Here is an 18,902-nt window from a genome sequence, read left to right as displayed (position 1 = left end):
AAGGACAAATGGATTCATTACCAAGATTAATTGCACCAGAAATACATCGGCATTCCTCATGTTCCAGTAGCGGTGCTTGTCATACAGCAGCAATCAGTGACATTTGCACGATGGAGAAGTAAAAGCTCGACCCAAACAACACAAAAACTGATTTTTCCTCGGTTACCTGAAGACACACAGCACCTAACCCCAGCTGCTGCTCTACCCAGAGAGCTTTTGCCACCATGACTTTTCCTTGCTCATGTCCCTGCTGATGCAAGTGTGACTAAGCCTGCCCGTTTTGCTCCCTGCACTGCTGGTGCTCAGCCCTTGCTGAGATAAACCAGCTCTGAAGGGCTCTTTGCTGCACCAAACCCATCCCTTCGAGCTGGGCACACAGCTCGGGCAGGAGAAGCCCCCCACTGACATACACTGGTAGTTCTGGGGTCAGGGCACTTTCCCTGGAAGAACTTGGCACCAGATGCAACTTTTTTGGTACTTAGAGTTGATTTATGGCACCAGTGTCCCTCGTGTCTGGAGCAATCTGCTGCCCCCAAGTTATCAGTGAGGGGAGTTGCCCAAACCTCCCCTGCCTCAGCCCCCTCGTTCCCTCTCCCTGGGACACTGCAGGGTTGCAGCAAGGACATTCAGGGTGTGCGTGTGCCCCGTGGCCTGAGAGCAGCCCCAGACCCAGCCGGGCCACCCCGTTTGGTGGCTGGGAGCCCCCATCCCACCCGGCAGAAGTGGTGACCTCCCCGCAGGACACGGCACAAAGGTGACACGTGCCAGATGGGCACAGCAAACGTCTCAGCGACCCTGAGATGGCTCTCATCCAGGAGTCAGGGCAAAGCAAGCTGCCTGAAAAGCCTTCTATTCCTGGAGGGATTTACACCCCACCGTAAAGCATTAAGGACACAGAACCCTTTCCACTAACCGAGGAGGAGATCTGCTGCCCAGGAAGAACACCGAGCCCTTCACAGCCCTGGCAAGGAGCAGCTAACCCCAGTTTTCCCCAAAAAGCTCTGCTTCCCACAGCCCATCACCTCTGGTGGGGGTCCCGGGGAGGTCTCGCAGGGGGGCGCGGGTGGGAGCAGGCAGGGGAGCGGGGCGGTGAATTTGGGCACGAGGAGAGAAGGGTAAGGACGGATGGAGCCCCTGGGCAGGTGTGCGGGGGGCAGCAGGGTGCAGGGGACAACGGAAGAGGGGGGACAGCAGGGTGCAGGGGACAGCAGGGGTGGGCAGCGGGGTGCATTGGGCAGCGGGGGGGGGGGTTCAGCAGGTTTGAGGGGGCAGCAGGGAGGGGTCGCACTCACAGTCGCAGCGCAGGGCGCGCTCCCGCACGGCGGCTCCGCACAGGTCGCACCAGCCGCGGCGCAGGGCGCGGGGCACGAAGCGGTGGCCGTGGCCGTGGCCGCTGTCCGGGGGCTCCCCGGGGGCCGGGAAGATGCTGCGCACATCGGGCAGCAGCCGCGGGATCCCCCCGCGCCGCCGCAACCGCCGCGCCCCCCTCGCCCCGCCGGGGCTCCCCGGCACCCGGCCGCCCCCCGGCTCCGGGGCGCTGGGAGCGGGGCCCGACGGCCGCCGCATGGTGCCGGGAGGGGGGCACGGCTCCAAACACCCACCCCCCCCCGGCCCCAAAAGCTCGCAACCCCACGGCCACGCCACGGGCTCCCGGCACAGGGCAGCGCAGGCGCCTTGGCCCGGCCCCGGGGAGGAGACAGGGCCGGGGGGGGCGGCGTGGGAGCGGCCGCCGTGGGATTCCCACGGGGAACCCCCCCCGGGACGGCTGTCCCCATGGCCACCCTCCGGACCCCTCCCTAAGCCCTTGCGCCCCCCACGGAAAGGGCTCCCCCTACCCCCGGGGGGGTTCTCCCAGCAGGAACCTTCCCCGTGGGACCCCCCCCCACGCTCTCCCGAGACCCCTCCCCACGGGACGCGGCTCCCCGCGGGCCCGATGCTGGCTGGGGGCAGCGCACAGCACCCCCGGTCCTGGTGCTGCAGCCGGGGCGAGCAGCCCTCAGCACAGAGCTGGGGGGCAGCAGCAGCATCCCCATCCCCAGCAGCATCCCCAGCCCCGGCAGCACCCCCAGCCCCAGGTTTGCCCCCCCCCAGCAGCAGTAGGAGCACGCCTAAGGTGCTGCTTTACATACGGTCACTAAAACCTGGGTGCAGCCACACAGCGTAGAGCTTAGGGATATGGTTTAGAGGGGACTGTTAGCGTTAGGTCAGAGGTTGGACTCGATGATCTTGAGGTCTCTTCCAACCTAGAAATTCTGTGATTCTGTGTGATTGCACGGCCCCGGCAGCTGGAGCGAATTCCCCTTCCCCACTGCAACGCCAGCAGGGCTCTGGAGCGCCGCTGAGGGCTGCGAGCCGAAGCAATTATCTCTCCCAGCTGAGGCTTTTGTGGTTGTGGGAGAAGTGAAAAGGAAAATATTATGGCCAATTTCTGGAGTGGATCTGAGCAGGCTCCAGCCCTGCGGTGCCAAGGAGAGCCGTGTCTGGTTTGCCAAGCCCTCCGGATACCCTGGGCCGCGCAGGACGCGCATCACCCAGGCTTTGGGTTAGCTGTCGAACCACCAGCACATCCCTTCTCTGCCGTGCTCAGTCGCGTTGGTTTGAAACACGAAGCTGGGGCAGAACCAGGGCTGTGCCCCTCTGGGCTGCGTGAGAGTGGCCAGGTGAAGGGACGGCTGCGGTGAGCACGGTGCTGGGCTGCGCTTGGGAAGCTCAATCTGACATCCTCATGAATTCCCGAGGACAAGATGAGCCAAAGATACTGAACTCCTTTTGAAAGATTTTGGTTTGAAGGATGGATTAAAACACTGGCTCTGAGTTACAAAAGACTAGTGCTGTAAGCAGCCACTAACAAGAGCTTAAAACTGAAGGAGTCAGCCTTGATTCTGGGAGTCCCCTTTGCAGCTGCTGTGTTAGGGCAGTTTAAGAATGACAAGGGCTTAGTAATATTTTATTTTATTTTATTTTATTTTATTTTATTTTATTTTATTTTATTTTATTTTATTTTATTTTATTTTATTTTATTTTATTTTATTTTACTTTATTTTATTTTATTTTTTCTGTGCCAAGACATAAATTCCTTCTTGCTAGAGCCAGATGTGTTCCAGGTCAGATGCTCAGCTGACCTGGTGCCACCACCACACGTATCCCAGTAGGGGCTGGAAATTTTTGCCATGGTCAGTCCAAGGATTGCCCCACACCGGGCAGCCCCCTGCCTCTCCGTGATGCCGCTCTGCCTCCCAGCTGCTGGCTGAGATCTGAGGTCCCGGGGCTGGGGACGAGCTCAGGGACTCGCAGGAGCCCAGGGAGCAGAGCAGCCCGGCAGGCCTGGACTTGGCTGAAGGCTTTTGGCTGAGCCAACGCGTGTCACCTCCAGAAAACGTGCCGGGAAGGGAACTGGAGGAAGGGTGAAGGGAAGATCTGGGTGTTTCGTTCCCTGCTGAGGGACAGGTTCGGGCAGGCATGCTGAGCATCCCCGCCGTGGCTGAGTCAGACGCATTTGCTTGCCCAGGCAAAGGCTCAGCCTCTGCTTCCAGCGGCACCACCGGGAGCTGCACGGAGCCGCCCCGGGCTCTGCTGGTGCTGGCGCTGCCCAAACCCCGGCTCTGACCTCCCCGAGCACCAGCAGCCAGCGGTGGTGACCTGGCAAACACATGGCCATGGGCATTGTGCAGGGACAGGAGTGAATCCAAACCTGTCCTAAATCCTCTTTCAGCAGCACGGCCACCACCTCGCAGATGCAGGAGCACAGGGGGGACACCGGCTGCCAGCCCACACCCTGTTCATGCAGACCCTTCCCAGGGTGCTGTGACTCTCCAGGGAGCCCAGGACACTAATGTGTGTGTGTGTGCATGCCCTCGGTGTGTCTGCAAGGGGTGGGAAGAGCTGGGGAACTCTGCCTGCTCTCTGCCAGGAGCCCCCTGGGTGTAAAAGCTGCCTCGGAGCCTCACTGACCCCATCCCCTGTGCTGGGACATGGGTGCCACCCTGCCCGGCTTCCCTGCAGCCCAGGCACTTTCCTGTCACCTATCCTGGGCTCCCTGCAGCACCACGGGCTGTGGGATGTGTCACAAGCCATAAATCACCCCGGGGATGGGCAGGAAGAGGTGGACAAAGGGGGTGGCACACCCGATGCTTCCCACAAAGAGCGCCTTGATACCATCGCACGCTCGCAGTTCCGAAAACCCGGGCTTCCCCTATCACTGAGCTGCAGGCGAGCAGCTGACTCAGCTGATAACCAGAGGATTACGGCTTCTCGTAACACCCAAGGTCAGAAAACAGGAGGAAATTTGGAGCATAATGCATTCCCCAACAAAGGACTGGGTGCAGCCCTGATGCAGAGCAGCAGGGCCCATCCTCACCGTTCCGGGCTCTTCCTGGCTGTCAATGAGGTGGGAGTAATGAGCTCCCCATCCCTGCCACTCCCCTGGGGCATAAAAGGAGAGCTTCCTGCTTGCATCCTTCCCAGAGCAGCTTCAGACAATGCCAGCAAGCCCCGAGGTTGCCTGCCTTGGTTCCCTGGTCCCCATCTCCACCCCGTCCCCATCCCTGCTGCAGCCCTGCCACCCAGGCTGTCGTCACCTCCTCAGATGAACGCACATTTTCACCCCGTATTTATTAATGAGGTGGACGTTTAGGATTTCTTGTTGTCTTTCACCCCAAAGAAACGTGCCTCCTTTCTCTCAGGGGACTTGCCTTGCCTGAGATTTTGCCTCGGCGTTCACTAACCCCCCAGGTGAGGTTGGAGACGTTCCAGTGAGGGCTGTTTGGATGTGGCACACACACAGACACGTCCATAAACACTGATCTCAGTTACATTTATAGAAAGGCACCAAAACAGAGAAACCTCCCCCAGCTTCCTGCGCCTGCTGCCATCCGCAGCCTGGGACGGGGCCGAGCTGGGCACAAGGCCAGGAGGGGAGGCAGGAGGAGGGCGGGCAGGGACGGCGGCTGCGCCCCGAGCCCCCCGCGGGCAGCGCTGGAGCCGTCCTGGGCCGGCCCCGGCCTCTCCTCCATGGGGTGCAGCATCCCCCTACCCTGGGCTCTGCCCCAGCCCGCGAGGCACCCGTGAGCACAGGAATGTTAACAGGGGTGGTAATCCCTAAACGGGCAGGAGATCATTTCTAGCCTCTTTATCACCCGACATCGTGGTTCAGAGAAGCTAGAGAACCGTGGAAGTCCTTCAAGCACTTTTCAAAAGGAAAAACCCTCGCGCTGTGCCAACTTTCCATCAAGTTTTCACTGGAGAACCGTGCAAAGTGCCAGAGCGAAGAGGTAGGACTGGGAGCAGCTCCTCAGACACGGGCACCCGACTCGAGCACAGCGCTGGACCCGCGGTGTGTGTGTGCTCCCCGCTGCCAGCAGCGCTTTGCTTCAGCACCTGCAAATCCGCCGCGTCCTCAGAGGCCGGGAGTGGGAGCAGCCCCGCTCAGCCTGCGGGAACAAAATCAGAGGATTTGGCTGGGGAGGGCTGGGCTGGGCTGGTGCCGTCCCAAACCACGGCATGGGCTGGGCACTGGTGGCTGGGCTCGTTCCTGCGTCTGCTGCTGTGAGCTCTTCGTGCCGTAAGCAAGCCAGACCTCCCCTTGTCCCCTCTTTTATTCATGGTGGATTTGCTGCAACAGCACGCTTGGTCCTATAGAAGCCAAGCTGGGGTGAAACCCTTATTTCTTTTTTTTTTTCAAAACCCAATCTGAAGCTCTTTGAGGTTTTGGTATGGATATCCATAGTGCTGGTTTGCATTGAGACCCTCAAAAACAAGTTTAAAGAGGAAGAAACCCAAGGGGGGGCTGCCAGCAGTGGGATTCTGCAGGGAGGTCTGTCCAGGAGCAGAAAGCATCGGCTTCTGCACGGCAGCCAGCAGCTGCCAGCACTGAGCAGCGCGGGGAAGGGCTGGAAGGAGGGCGGCAGGCATTGCATAGCTTGTGCAGTAGCTCATGCTTCAATTTCCAAGAAAGATAAACCCTCTCCTGCTGCCAGATGATGATGCAGACGTGGTGCTGCTGGAGGAGCCGTGCCAGGGGCTGTGGTTGTACTCGGCGCCGGGCTCAGCCGTCCCCATCACGGCACCGGGGTGCTCGTCCCCCAGCCCGCAGGCAGCACCCCCAGCACCCACTGCCACCCGTCCTCACCCCCGGGGCAGGATGCACCCCACTCACCGCTCGATGATGCTGTTGTTGAACTGGAGGTCGCACGTCACTGACTTCATCTGCTCCAGCAGCTCCTGCATCCTGCCAGACACACAGCGAGGGGCTTACACGGGGGCTGCCCGGAGACCCCTGCCCGCCGGAGAAGCAGAAGCGGTGGCTGAGCAGCAGGGATGCCCCAAACCACGGGCACTGAGCTGGGATGACACCGGGCAGCCCCAGCCCCACACCAGCCCTGCAGAGCCGAAGCCAGAGCCCTGGTGCTGTCCCACGGAGGACGAGCAGCAGGCGGTGGCACTGTCCCCACGGCACCAGGCTGTCCATGAGCCCCCTTCCAAACACTCACTGGAAAGCCATCTCCCGGCGGGCCTGGCTCAGGGGGACGGGGGAAGGCACCGGGGGGACCAGGGCCGGGCTCCGTTTCTCCGTCAAGGCCATCTGGGAAAAGGTGTCCAACGCCTGCAGAGATGGAGACATTTGGCAGCTCCGGCACCCAGAGAGCTGTGGCCTCACCCGCGGGTGCTGTGTGCGTGCAGCCTCCCCGTGGGCACCCTGCTTAGCTGAGGGACCAGAGGGTGACCAAACACCTGGGGAAATGACACCTGTATGGTCACACCCAGCACACCACCTCGTCAGGAGAGGCAGAATGACCTAACCAAAGGGCATCGGCCGGTGGCTGTGCCCCAAGGTGTCAGATAATCCACCGTGACAGCTGGAGGTGACATGTCGGCTCTTCTACCGCTGCCGTTTCCTGCCTGCTGAGCACAAACTCCCCAGCACCACGCCGTCAGTTTTGGACTCAGTGCCACAGCCAAAGGTTCACCCAATCCTTGTTCTGCTCAGCAGAGCAAAGCAAACTCCCAAAACTCCAAGCATAACTCCACAAATCCACAGCAAGTTGTTGAAACGCGCCCGGTGCTTCCCCCCCGAGCAGGGCGGCAGCGCGGGGACCTACGTGCTGCAGGCACTCCTGGCACTCCATCGCCTCCACGCCGCAGGTGCCGATGCGGTTGCTGAGCCTCTTCAGATGCTTTTTTGTCTCACACACCTTCCTAGAAAGGAAAAATGATGGTAAAAACTCCAGTCAGTGTTTGTCAGCAATTGAGATTATCAGTGTGTTTTTTTTTAGTTTGTTTTGTTTTTTTAATTTTGCATCGCTTTCTGCGAACCAAGCTGGCTCAGCGTTAAAATCCCAAGGGAAAGATTCACCACGGTGTGGTGACTGCAGCCGCCACAGGCAAGGCCATCCAAACAGCACCGACAGCAAGCTAATTAGGGGAAGCGTGGCTTACACAGGGCCAGCTCCAGAGCACCGCTTCTGCCTCCTCTGTCCCCTGCAGAGGACTGAGCTCCTAGTCAAGGTGGGTGCCAGGTTTTGTACCCCACCCGTGGGCTCTCCTTTCACACCTGAAGCCCATAAAGGTCAGAAAATTCCCCCCTTAGCCCACCCTGTCCAGGCTCCAGCCCATGGGAACCCCTTTAGGTTTTGGGGCTGATCCCCTGATCCTGCCAGCTCTGGGGCAATGGGGCCACGCAGCCAGCAGGTGCCTCAGCAGTGACACAGCTTAGTATAAAAAAAAGTTTGTTTTGGCCTTAAAAAAAAAAAAAAAAGAAAGAATATTTAAGGTGAATGGTCCACCTCTGGTCCCCAGAAAACAGCCACCGCACCACAAACCCTCACTGCCAGCAGGAAGAAACCCAAAATAAGGCAATTACAACTCAAGTAAAAACAATTTTTAAATATCCAGTTGTGACTCACAATGCATCCTGCCTAAGGACAGAAAAAACAGATGCAAAAATACTGCAGGAAAACAAGCAGCAGCTTCTCTCCCTCCTCTGAGTAAAAGCAGAAGCCCTGCTTGGGCACGGACGGGGCTCGTGCTTTGGGGACAGATTTCATCCTGGGACAAAGCTGCCCCCGAAGCCGAGGGGAGATTTAAGAGCAGCGTGAGGGGATGTGGCAGGAGGTGAGCCCCCACTGTGGGTAATAATTTCTGCCCCCAAAACAAAACCTCACCGTGGTGAGGGTTTGCAGAGAGACACCCCCAGCTTCGCCCGCTGAGGCTGGAGAGGGGAGGGCGCAGGGGAACTGCCCGCTGCCCCTGGGGACCTTTGGGCATCTCGGACAAATCCCTGGCCTAAAAATCCCCCCAGCACTAAATCCAATGCAATGCTCCATGCCGGAAATTGGGACCAGGTCAGAGGCACAGTTCGATCCTAAGGCACTGTAGAAAATCTTTCTCTCACCTACACGTACGGCCCATGAGAATGGATGATCTGCTCCACAAGCAACCTTGCAATAAAAATCCAATTCCTGTGACATCCCCCCCTTCTGAGCGCCTCCCCCCAGCCCGCTCCTTCTCGCTGTAATAGGCAGTGGATTGTGCTCAATCACTGCAGCTTAACTTGCCCTTTGCTTCATTCCCCAAACACCGCTTAGCGTAACACCTCTCCTAACAGGCAGATCCCTTTGTCTCAGCAGGAATCTTGGCCTGATAAAATAACCTCCGAGGAGGGAATCCGGCGGCATCAAGGGGAGCTGCAAGTTCACATTGAGCAGGGCTGGCTTCAGCCTTACAAGAGCCGGGTACGGGATAAGGAGCGGATACACAGAAGGCACACGGAGCTTCTCTGAGGTCTGAAGCCCTCGCTGCTGCTGGAGCCCCCCTTGCCCACCCCCTCGCCCACCCCATGTCCCACGGGGCTGTGCCGGGCCAGGATCCCCAGACCCCACGTGCTGGTACCTCATCCTGCTGCTGTGCAGGGCCAGGACGTCCTGGTACTGCCGCACGCACTCGTCCTGGAAAATCAGCAGAACCTTCCTGGCCAAATGCCCCAAATTCACCCTGAAAGCAGGAGAGGCAAGGGGGGAAGGGAGCAGATGTTATTTCCTGAAAGGCACGAAAATGAAAGGCCCAGGTTACATAGCAGCAGGACTGAAGCTGGCTCCCGAAGGGGGGGGAGAGGGACTGGACAAGCGGTGGTGCCAAGAAAATGAAACCGAAGCAGGACAAAGAAGAGATTTCAATTCCCCTCTTTCAATGGAAAATGAAAGGAGAATTTTTACAGATAGAAAAGCCCCACAGGCACTGTGCCACCGCTGAAAGCCAGGCAGGTAGGGAAGCACTTCCCCAGAAATGGACACATCCTAAAGGACCATTTCAGGGGATAAACGAGCCCCAGACTGAGCGAGCAGAGCGGCAGCAGCCGGCCTGAAATGTTCTTGTTCCCCGCAGGGCTCTTTGCCCCGGGAACGTTTTGCATCCCCGTGCGATGCTCTCGGAAATGCCAAATGTCCGCCTGGCAACGCTTTGGGGCCAGAAGGGGAGGGGGTGCTGCTCACTTGTCCAGCTTGTGAATCTGCTCCTCGTTGTAGCCCAGCCCTGGGGGAGGAAAGACACAGGTCACCTGCCGGAGCCAGCTCCACGCATTTTTGTGCTCCTAACCCAATAAACGGGCAATTTCACCATGCCCAGATCACTGGGGAGGCTTTTCAGGGCTTCATTCCCCGGGATTACTGGCACGGGACAGAAGCCAGCAGGGAAATAATTTGTTTTTCCCCCAGGTCAGTGCAGGGACGCCCCCCAGTGCACCCCAGGACTCACGCGGACAATTCCTGGCCTTCCTGAACTGCTTGTGTATGAGCTGCATCTTCTCCAGGCAGCACTCGAGCTGCTGGATGCTGTGAAACAAGGACAGGGAAGGAGGCATGAGGCCACAGGAGGAAGGCTAGGAGATGGGGTACCCGCCCCCGGCTACCCAGCTCGGCCCCAAAATCAAACCCAAACCAGCAAAACCTTCCCGGGGGTTTTGGTAGAGCCGCTCTGCAAACCTTTTGTCTTCGTGTGCTTGTTGCCTGTGCTGCACCAGCTCGGACAAAATGCCATCCAGTGCCCCCTGGAAGTCGTAGATGCTGTGGGAGCACTGGGAAAGCTCCTCCACGACCTGCAGGTGAGGAAGGGAGGTGGGGGCCGGCTCCTGCCAGCGCCGCCTGCACCCATGGGTGCTCCCAGCCCCTGCCTCTCTGCTCACCCTCTGCAGCCGGCTCTTCACCACCGCCAAGTCCTTCAGAGCCGGCAGCCCGCTGCCTCCGGGAAGAGCCTCGTACCTGAGGACAAGGAACCTTCCTCAGTATTCAGGGGTGGACATGAATAAACCATCACCTGGGCACAGAAACACCTCCCTGGGGGAGCGGGGCAGTGGTCGGCTCAGGCAATAAATCCCAGCTCAGGCACCCAACCAGAGCCACGAGATGCAAAGCTCTGATCGGTAAAAACTCGCCCCGTGGTGTCCCATTTGTTCCAAAATGTCTGATTTTATGTGAGCCGGCCTCACGCTGGCTGATGGGGAGCACGGCACCCGGGCACAGTTCCCCCCCTGCCCTGTCCGCCTCCTCCTCGTGCTTACTCTGTGGTTGAGGGCTGCAACAGCCCAAAAACCCCGAGCAGGAGCCAGAGCCCAAGGACTCCTCCTGGGCTCACACAAAACCAGACCCTGACAATTAAAAGCTGAAGCAAAGAGGGAGAAGCAGCCACGGCGGCTCACTTCCCACACAGTCTGCACAAGAAGCAAAAAAAGCCTCTTGTGCTCCAGCTGCCAGCTCACTCCTGGAATTTATTCCTGATTATTCAGGCACCTTGGAGACCCCATAGCTGAGCTGCGATATTGGGATGACGGCAGCAGCATCGGAGCCTCCCCAGCCTGCTGCCCTGGCACCTTTGTGGGTCCTGCCTGCCCCTGCTCCCAGCACCCAGCACCCAGCACCCAGCCGGCAGAGCCACCCCTGCACTTACAGCCCGCGGGTCTTCACCTCCAGCAGCTGCAGGCTGGTGAGCACCGTGTTCACCCCTCTCCTCTGCTCCAAAACCCTCGAGCACTCCGATTTCAGGTTCCCACTGCCACGAGAGAAAACGGCTTGTCCTGTTTTCTGCCTGCCCCGGCAGTGCCAGGGCTCAGCTTGTGGCTCCCCCGGGCTGCTTGTAGGAGAATGAGGGGCTGGGGGCACTGGAAGGGGCTGGGATGGGTGGGAGGGTGCTGGTCGGGTGCTGGTCGGTGGGCACTGCACAGGTACGGCACAAAGAGCTCCTGCCCCAGGGGAATGCAGAAGATGGTGAAAATGCACCATGAAGGTTTTAATAATGAAGATGATGATGATGTTTTCCTCAGCCTGAAAAAGGTGACCCAAAAGCAGCAAACGGGGGCAGGAACATCCTCAGACACTGAGCCCCCATCCAGGTGTAGCCCCCTCCCAACCTGGCACCTGCGTCCCTTGCATGGGGACGCTGTGCTCCCTCCCAGTGCCCCCACTGCCTGCAGAGGCTGGAAAACCCCGAGCGTTTCAACCCTTAACACAAATCTCCCGGTGAAACGGGGAGGGACGGGCGGCCCCGGCACTCACATCACCCAGTGCAGGCCCCTGGCCACCAGCTCCTGGCAGCGCCGCAGCGCCTGGGCGATCCGCAGCGTCTGGTGCACGGCGCCCACCGCACTCTGCAAGGCAAAGGGGTTGGACCCGATGATCTCTCGGGGTCCCTTCCAGCCCCTACGATTCTGTGATTCTGTGAAAGGGACGGTGCTGGTGGCTGTGTCCCCGCTGCCAGGCTCCCTGTGGCCATCCCCACCTACCTTGGCGGTGCTGCAGTCGGCCACGACGTCCACCTTGGGGACAAACTTTGGGAAGTCGAGCGCCGCTGGAGAGATGGAGAGCAGTCAGCCAGGAGGCTTCGGGGAAGACCGGCAGGGACGGCTCCTGCCAGCCCTACAAGCCCCTGAGCTGCTCAGGGTGTCAGGAACGGGAGCAGCTGCGATGCTCGAGGCTTAGCGCAGCTCTCCGAGATATTTTGGGAACGGGGGTGAAGGCACGAGCTGCCACAGAGCACACACGGGAACATCTTTGGGGGAACTGACCCTGAAACCTTCCAGTCCTGCCCCAGCCCCATTGCTCTGCCACCTCCTGCTCTGCCTTGGACTCCATCAGGACGATCCTTTAAGCAAACCCCTCTGATGCTGCCCACCCCGTCCCTGCCGCGGGTACTCACGGTCTCTGTATCTCACTCCCACCACCTCTTCTGGCTGCTCGGCGGAGCTCAGCAGGGTCAGCGGGCTGTGCCGCGCGGTTCTGCAGAAGCTGTGGGCCTGCAGGTTGGGATCCAGCTCGTACGGGTGACCTTCATAAAAATATTCCTGATGGTGGGGAGCTATGCTCGTTTGTTTGAAGACAGCGTCTAAAAACTTGCTGGTACTGAAAATTAAAAAAAAATATATGAAAGGATGGAGAATGAGCCGTGAGGTTTGCGTTCAGGTTTCCATCGCTTTAGCAGGCTGCCGGCATCTCCTCGTGGCAAAACTGCGCAGAGGCCAGCGGGGCCCCTCCGGAGCTCAATTCCCAAATTCAGCCGGCCTCTGCCGGGGGTTCCTTACGTGTTGTAGGGGTGGATGTAGATGCGATGCGAGGAAGCCTGCTGCAGGGAGAAGACGTCGACCACGATCCTGTGCAGAATGTCGTTGGTTTCTGCAAAAAACTGATCGAACCCCCAGCACTTCTCCTGATCCGCCTCCAGGATATTGGCCAGGATGGGTATGAGCTGGTCCTTCAGCCCCCTGCGGCAGCAAGAGGAGAACGAGGAGAGGTTTTGTGCATATTGCTGTAACCACAGGCCATGGGGGGGTCTCGGCAGGGGCAGGGTGCAGCTGCAGCCCCACGGGGAGTGGGCCCGGGACGCGGGACCTGCAGTGCCACTGGGGACACTCACGCCGAGAGCTGGCAGGTGACAGGCAGCTCGTAGCTCCACTCGATGCTCCCGTTCTCCTGCCTCTGCACGCCCGCGATGGCCCCGGGGGGCTTCTCGGTGGTGATTTTGTACCTGGGGGGAGGAAACGGCTCGGTTTGTCCTCGGTGAAAGGAGCCGGGAGACACCCATCTGGGCACCACGGCCCTCGGGTGCAGTAAAGAGGGAAAGGAGAGCGTGTGAGCGGGCTGGGGAGGGCACAATTTACAAAAAGAAAACACAACACGGAGATAGGGAATAGCTCAAGAAGCAGTCAAAAAGTTTCACACGAACATTACCCCTAACTTCTTCAACTGTTTAGCCCCTGAATAAACATTTGGAGGGTAAGCAGGACAAATGGACACAGCCCCCCACCATGCTGTGTACGCTCCCCACACCGCAGACAGCACGCGGCCAGCCACGAGCTACATTTCCAGGCTCTCTGGGTTTTATGGGGTCGAGCCACCCTGCAGTCAGAGGGTGCTGCAGGCAGGCACCGAGCCGCCACCAGCTCGTCCTGCAGCCCCCAGCCGCCGAGCCTCCCGGTACCCACATGGTCTCCTTGTTCCTGCGGGGTCCCCCGAAGGGGACGAAGGGCAGGCTGCCGGTGGCAGCGTGGTAGAAGGTGACGCCGATGCTCCACAGGTCGACGGTGACGCCGTAGGCCTTCTGCTGCGGCTTGCGCAGGACGGCTCGCTCGTACATGTCCGGGTGCTGGAGGGGTGAAGCAGAGAGTGGTGCTGCCCTGGGGCATTTAAAACTGCTCCTTTGGGGCTCTTCTGCTGCGACCCCAAAGGAAAACGTGGCCCGGGGGGCTGCAAGCAAAATGCTGAGCCCCTCTCTTTGAAACTCGTAGCCCCTTTGACTTGGGGCTCTGTAGGTCACTGCTTCTCCCCGTGTCGCCCCGCTGTTGGAGGGATGGGGACTGGGACCCCACAGGACACCCCGTGGCCACCAGACCGTCCCCGTGCCCTACTCACGAGATACTCCTCGGTCCCGTAGACGGACACAAACTTTTCGTCATCTTCCAGCTCTCGGGCAGCCCCAAAATCCGTCAGCTTGTAGATGCTCTGCCCGTCTTCGCCCACCAGCCGCATGATGTTGCCGGGTTTGATGTCCCTGTGCACCACGCCGTTCTCGCGCAGGTGGTTCATCCCCGCCACTGGGAGCAGGAGGGAAGCGTGGGCCTGGGGCTCTCTGCTCAAGCGGGCTTTGGGTGAATGCAGGGGTAAAAGAAGGACCAGAGCGGGGACAGGCCCCAGGGCTGGCTGTGCGTTCATGGGAACCAGCGTGACTTTGGGGAAATGGAGCCGAGGAGCGAGCACGTGGGGAAGCACAGCCCAGTCCCATTGCTGCTGGGCAAGGAGATTTTTGGGTTTCCCCCAGAGCAGCGCTCACCGACCCAACCTGCCCCAGGTGCTATCTCTGAGCGTACAGGCTGCCCTAAACGCCCACAACTCCAGCACCGGGTGGTCCCAGCCTGTCCCAGAGCCCCAGGAATGGGGACGGGGATGGGGACAGGGACGGGGCCGCATGCAGCCCCCGCTCACCCACGCACTGCAGCACGATGAGGAACTCGGGCTCGGCCAAGCCGAAGGCGTTCGCTGGGTCCTCGAGGACGTTGAGCAAGCTGCCGCTCGAGCAGTACTCCATCACCAGCACCTTCTGCTTGCTGCTGCCCTGCAGCAGGGAGCGGCGGTGAGGCCGCGGGCGGCTGCCCCATCCCGGCACTGCCAGCACCGTGGTTTCTGAGCTGTGGCCCCGCTTACCGTCTCCTCCACGGCAAATAACCTGACGATGTTTTTATGGTTCAGCTTCCTCAGCATCTCGAACTCCCTCATCTGCACCTCCTGTGGGCGGAGGTAGCTGGCATTGTTGAAGACCTTCACAGCGACCAGTTCCCCTGATTTCTGGGAAAGGAGGAAAAGGAGAAAAAGGAAATGGAGCGTCACCCTGCCTGTGCCCCGAACAGCAACGTTAGCTCCAGCACTGCTCTCTCAGCCCGCTCTGGATGCAAACTGTGCTCACAACAGAGCTTGCTTTCTGAACAGGCTTCCTCAGCCTTTGCTGTCTGCATTGCAAAAGCCAGAGATATCGCTCGGCTCTGTTTGCTTCCTGCCTCTGAAGCCCATGTGCTCGGTGGGAGCGTGTTTATGCTGCTGTCACAGGCCCCCACCTGCTCTCTGCAGGACAGGGCTGTTTTCAAAGCATCCTCCCAGCCCTGAGCCCCGCAGAGACAGCTTGCTTAATAAACTTCAAAGGCCAGTGGGGCTGAAAGTCTCTGTTCCAGCCCTGGCAAGTGTTTGCATGATGTATGCAAATCGCCACGGATGGGGTTTTCAAAACCTCTGGGCATTCCCCAGAGCAGCTCCACCTCGATGCAGGGAGCACCCACTCTGTGAGCCCCAGTGAGCCCTAAAAGCGGCCCTCACCCCACAGAACTCTGCTGGGGGAAGCAACCAAGGGAAAAAAAATGAAAATAAAACCCAAACAGCCCCAGCACTGCCGGCAGCTGTGGCTCATGGCAGGGCGAGGGCAAGCGGAGCATCCCCGTGCTGCGGGGCAGGAGGGCTGGGGCATGGGGGCACCGTGGTTTTGGGGCATCCACCACCCCCTTCTAACCCTCCCTGGCACCTCCTCACCTTGTTGCGAGCTTTGTAGACGGAGGCCGTGGCGCCCTGGCCCAGAAGATCGTCCGTGCTCCAGAGGTAGTTGGGGGTGCTCTGCATCGCCTGCACCGCCGCTGCGGGGAAGCACAGAGGTCACCCTGGCGGCTGCTCGCATCCCCCTGCCCGGCCCCACCACCACGTGCCCGGCCGTTTGTCTGCCTGGCTGTCCGTCCGTCTGCTCCTGGCAGTGCCTGGGGACACTGACGGCACAGCATGGCCCCGGCAAGCAGCTCCCAGCCTCCTACCTCGCCGGCGCCGCTCTGCGCTAAGGGCTGCGCATGAGAGGCAGGGAGGACGCCGTTGGCTCTGCCCAAAACCACCCGGCCGCTGGGACCTGTCGGGGCCAGCAGCAAAACACTGACAGATGCAAAAAGAAAAAAAAAAAAAAAACACAAAAAACACACACAACACACAAGCAAACAGAGCTGCAAGGTGGAGGGAGGCACCTCCCCGCTGCGAGAATAGAAACCTATGGGATTGCAAAACTCGCTCTGCGAGAATCAGCTGCGGCTGGAGGAGGAAATGCTTCAGCTTCCTGCTCGAGAAAAAAATTCCCAGTGTTGCAGCCGTCCCCAGGCTCGGGCTGGGACAGCCTCTGCTGAAGGCAAACAGCGCTGGGCACCGGCCAGCACCCAGCCCTGCCCGGGGTGGGCAGAGGGGAGGCAGAGGCAGAGCAGGATGAGTGCCCGGGGGCTGTGTTTGGCCTCCATCAGCAGTGCCAGGCTCCCAGGCATGGCCCTGCCGTGCCCGTTTGGTGCTGTGTGCTCACTGCTGGCCCTGGCTGCCCCGGGGCAGGCTGCAGCATTGCACATGGGAGTGTGCTCAGGGCGGGCTGCTGGCACTGCTCTGCTTACGGAGCCACCGGGTGCTCAGAGCCCCACCAGGGGCTTCTCCAGAGCAGAGAAGCCTGCAGCAGTCGTGTTTTTACCAAGTCTTCTCCATAGCTCCAGGAGGAGATGGATTTATTGTGACCTGTCCATCTCCAGGAGCTGCTTTTCAGAAGTTACAGGTCCCAGAGGCTTCCCACAGCCAGCTGCCAGGACGGCTCAGCTCCTCCGGCCGTGCCCCAAAACCTCTCTGCTTGTGCAAGCCCAGCGTGCTCCCAGCAGCCCAGCCACACCGCGGGGGCTGCTGCATGGCTCCAGCAGTGCCCACACACCCCAGAAGCACAGAATGATCCCTGCAACCACGTTCATTCACCCCAGACCCTCCTGTTCCCTGGGGGTGTTCCTACAGACCCCAGGCCCAGCTGGCTCCCGGCTGTGCCATCACCGCGGCGCTCAGCAGCTCCCCGTCCCCGGCCTTTGAGCCTGCCCCAGGTGAAGCTGCCCCAAAGAAGCGCAGAGAAGGCGAGAGGAAGCAGGTGCAGACAGAGCAAACAAGGCTGCCGCCCTCCCCAGCCGCAAACCCTTCCCCCATGTGTGTGAAGCACCAGATCCGGCCCGGCCCCAGCGCCTGCAAACACTGCCAGCGGCTGTCGGCAGCAAGCAAAGGGCAGAGGGGAGATTTTGGGGCATTCCCCAGCCCCGGCTGCTCCCAAGCTGCACCTTCGGCATTGCTCTCACCGTATTTCAGTGATCAAGGACTTCTCATCTCAGTAGGGAAAACCAAGGGAGGCCGTGGTGGGGCTCAGCGTCACCATCCCCACGTGCACAGGGGCTCGGCCATGCAGCAGCAGCACCCAGCGTCCCCAGAGAGGGGCCAGAACTGGCCCCAGATGCTCAGATCCTGGCTCTGATGGGGAAAAAGTTGGTGGGGAGGGCACAGGGGGCACAGCCCAGGCCTGGAGCTGCTGGCTGAGGGGTGCAGGGTGCGGGATGTGGGGTGCTCAGGGCACCCTCCCGCTGCCTGCACACCCGGCTCGCTTCCCCTGCTCACTTTCTGCCTTGCAGTGCCCCCACCTCGCCTTGCCCAGCCTCAGCGCCAGCAGCCTGGGTCCCTCGGTCAGGAATTTCTTTGGGCTCACAGGGCCGTGTCTAGGAGCTCTCCTGGCAGAATGGAGCCTGCATCTGTGTTTGAGTCTGCGAGCACGAGATGCACGCAAGGAGGGGATGCGACGCTTCACTGCCCTGCACACCAACTCCGTGCCTAACTCGCTCGCTAATTACAGCCGAGCTTCGTTTCCCGGCCACGTGAGGGGCTGCCCGACAGAGCACGGCGCGGTGCTGAGCCAGCGGGGCCTGGTGGCGGTCACGGCAGCCACAGAAGCGAGGCGCCGTGGCGCCGAGAGCAAAGCCACCTCGCTGCAGCTCCGCTAACGGGAAGAGAAAGGGACGGACGACTTCTCGAAGTCGTTTCCAGCCTTGTTTGCGACGGGCTGGGGACATTTCAGAGACCTTTCCCCACGCAGATAAAAACCGCAGCTCGTTTCGCATCTCAGGCCTGCACCCAAACCGCGCGGATGGGAGCCGTTAAGGCCAGGGAGAGGCGAAGTGAAACCCGCCGAGGGAAATGCCGAAATTTCTCCCCGAGCTGCCCACGGGCACCCCGCACCCCTCGCCTGCTCCCACCCCTCGCGGGACTCAGCTCCTCGCTGCAAAAAGAAACCGAAAGGGAGGCGTTAAGGCCACAACCCCCCCCCCCAAGGTGTTCTCTCGGCTTTCTGACCCGTACGCGTGGGTTCAGCTTTCACCGACAGTGAGCAGAGCTGGGCTGGCGGTGGGTAAAGGCAGGCAGGAAATAACCAAAATGCTTTATAACGCCCCAAAAGGATTATTGGCGGTTGTGCAGCAAGGCTGCTCGCAGGAAGGGAGTTGGGAAGGAGGGATTCGAGCAGGGAGGGAGCTCGGGAGGAAGGGTTTGCGCCATCAGCGCCTGCTCCAGGCGGGGGCAGCAGAGCCCCACCGATGCTGCAGCCCCCGCACGGCTCCGGCCCCGCGGCCGGGGGGGGTCGGGGGGAGCCGCCCCCTCCCCGCAGCTGCAGCCCCGACCCCGCTCCCCCTTCTGGGGCTAAAGGTGGGGGGAAGGGAGACGATAGAAAGGGGGCAAGGGGTTACAGCATCCTCCTCTGCGCTGCTGGAGAACCATAATCATTTGCCCCTATGGCAGCTCCGCTTCCCAGCTCGTGGTTATTAAAAAAAAAAAAAAAAAAAAGGCCAAAAATGCACACACACACCCCCCCAGCCTGCCCCCTGCATCCCCTGGGAATCAAAAATCAAAGGGGGCTCAGGGAGGGGGCTCCTCCCTCCCGATCCGTTATCAACCAGGGGACTGATCCTGGAGCCTCACGGGTGGCCCTGAACAGCCCCAAAAAGTGGGGGGCTTGCGGCTGGAGATGCCCGGGTGGGGGGCACAGGGCGAGCAGCTGCCCCCGGCCCCGCTGCT

At 60.3% G+C, this 18,902-nt stretch overlaps 1 protein-coding gene across 2 annotated transcripts; it reads right to left on the bottom strand.

Annotated features, from left to right (window-relative positions):
- Nucleotides 1–4,851: 4,851 nt before the first annotated feature.
- On the bottom strand, nucleotides 4,852–18,217 carry IKBKE (inhibitor of nuclear factor kappa B kinase subunit epsilon). Of its 2 annotated transcripts, none has more exons than XM_032203196.1 (21): nucleotides 18,186–18,217; nucleotides 15,552–15,652; nucleotides 14,679–14,819; nucleotides 14,460–14,589; nucleotides 13,890–14,071; nucleotides 13,463–13,623; nucleotides 12,895–13,005; nucleotides 12,563–12,742; nucleotides 12,181–12,383; nucleotides 11,768–11,832; nucleotides 11,541–11,632; nucleotides 10,936–11,037; nucleotides 10,175–10,250; nucleotides 9,975–10,087; nucleotides 9,748–9,824; nucleotides 9,486–9,525; nucleotides 8,887–8,988; nucleotides 7,098–7,194; nucleotides 6,489–6,601; nucleotides 6,155–6,226; nucleotides 4,852–5,429 (listed from the first exon to the last, which is right to left on the bottom strand). In XM_032203196.1, the coding sequence occupies exons 2-21, from the start codon at nucleotides 15,636–15,638 to the stop codon at nucleotides 5,396–5,398; spliced, it is 2,178 nt and encodes a 725-aa protein (XP_032059087.1). In that variant the 5' UTR covers nucleotides 15,639–15,652; nucleotides 18,186–18,217; the 3' UTR covers nucleotides 4,852–5,395. The 2 variants fall into 2 exon arrangements, with proteins under 2 accessions (XP_032059087.1, XP_032059086.1); XM_032203195.1 differs by lacking the exon at nucleotides 18,186–18,217 and adding an exon at nucleotides 15,824–15,888.
- Nucleotides 18,218–18,902: the final 685 nt, after the last annotated feature.

The sequence above is a fragment of the Aythya fuligula genome, chromosome 25, assembly GCF_009819795.1.
Source record: "Aythya fuligula isolate bAytFul2 chromosome 25, bAytFul2.pri, whole genome shotgun sequence".
NCBI lineage: Eukaryota > Metazoa > Chordata > Aves > Anseriformes > Anatidae > Aythya > Aythya fuligula.
Note: the sequence above shows the minus strand (reverse complement) of the source record. Positions and strands in the feature narration are given on the sequence as shown.

Bases quoted from the DNA above. Each gene is read 5' to 3' on its own strand.
- IKBKE (XM_032203196.1), bottom strand. From the start codon at position 15,638: ATGCAGAGCACCCCCAACTACCTCTGGAGCACGGACGATCTTCTGGGC. The intron at 7,195-8,886 runs GTACCAGCACGT...TTTCCTTTCTAG, and splicing joins CTGCACAGCAGCAGGATGAG to GAAGGTGTGTGAGACAAAAA. The intron at 5,430-6,154 runs GTGAGTGGGGTG...TTGTTCCCGCAG, and splicing joins AACAACAGCATCATCGAGCG to GCTGAGCGGGGCTGCTCCCA.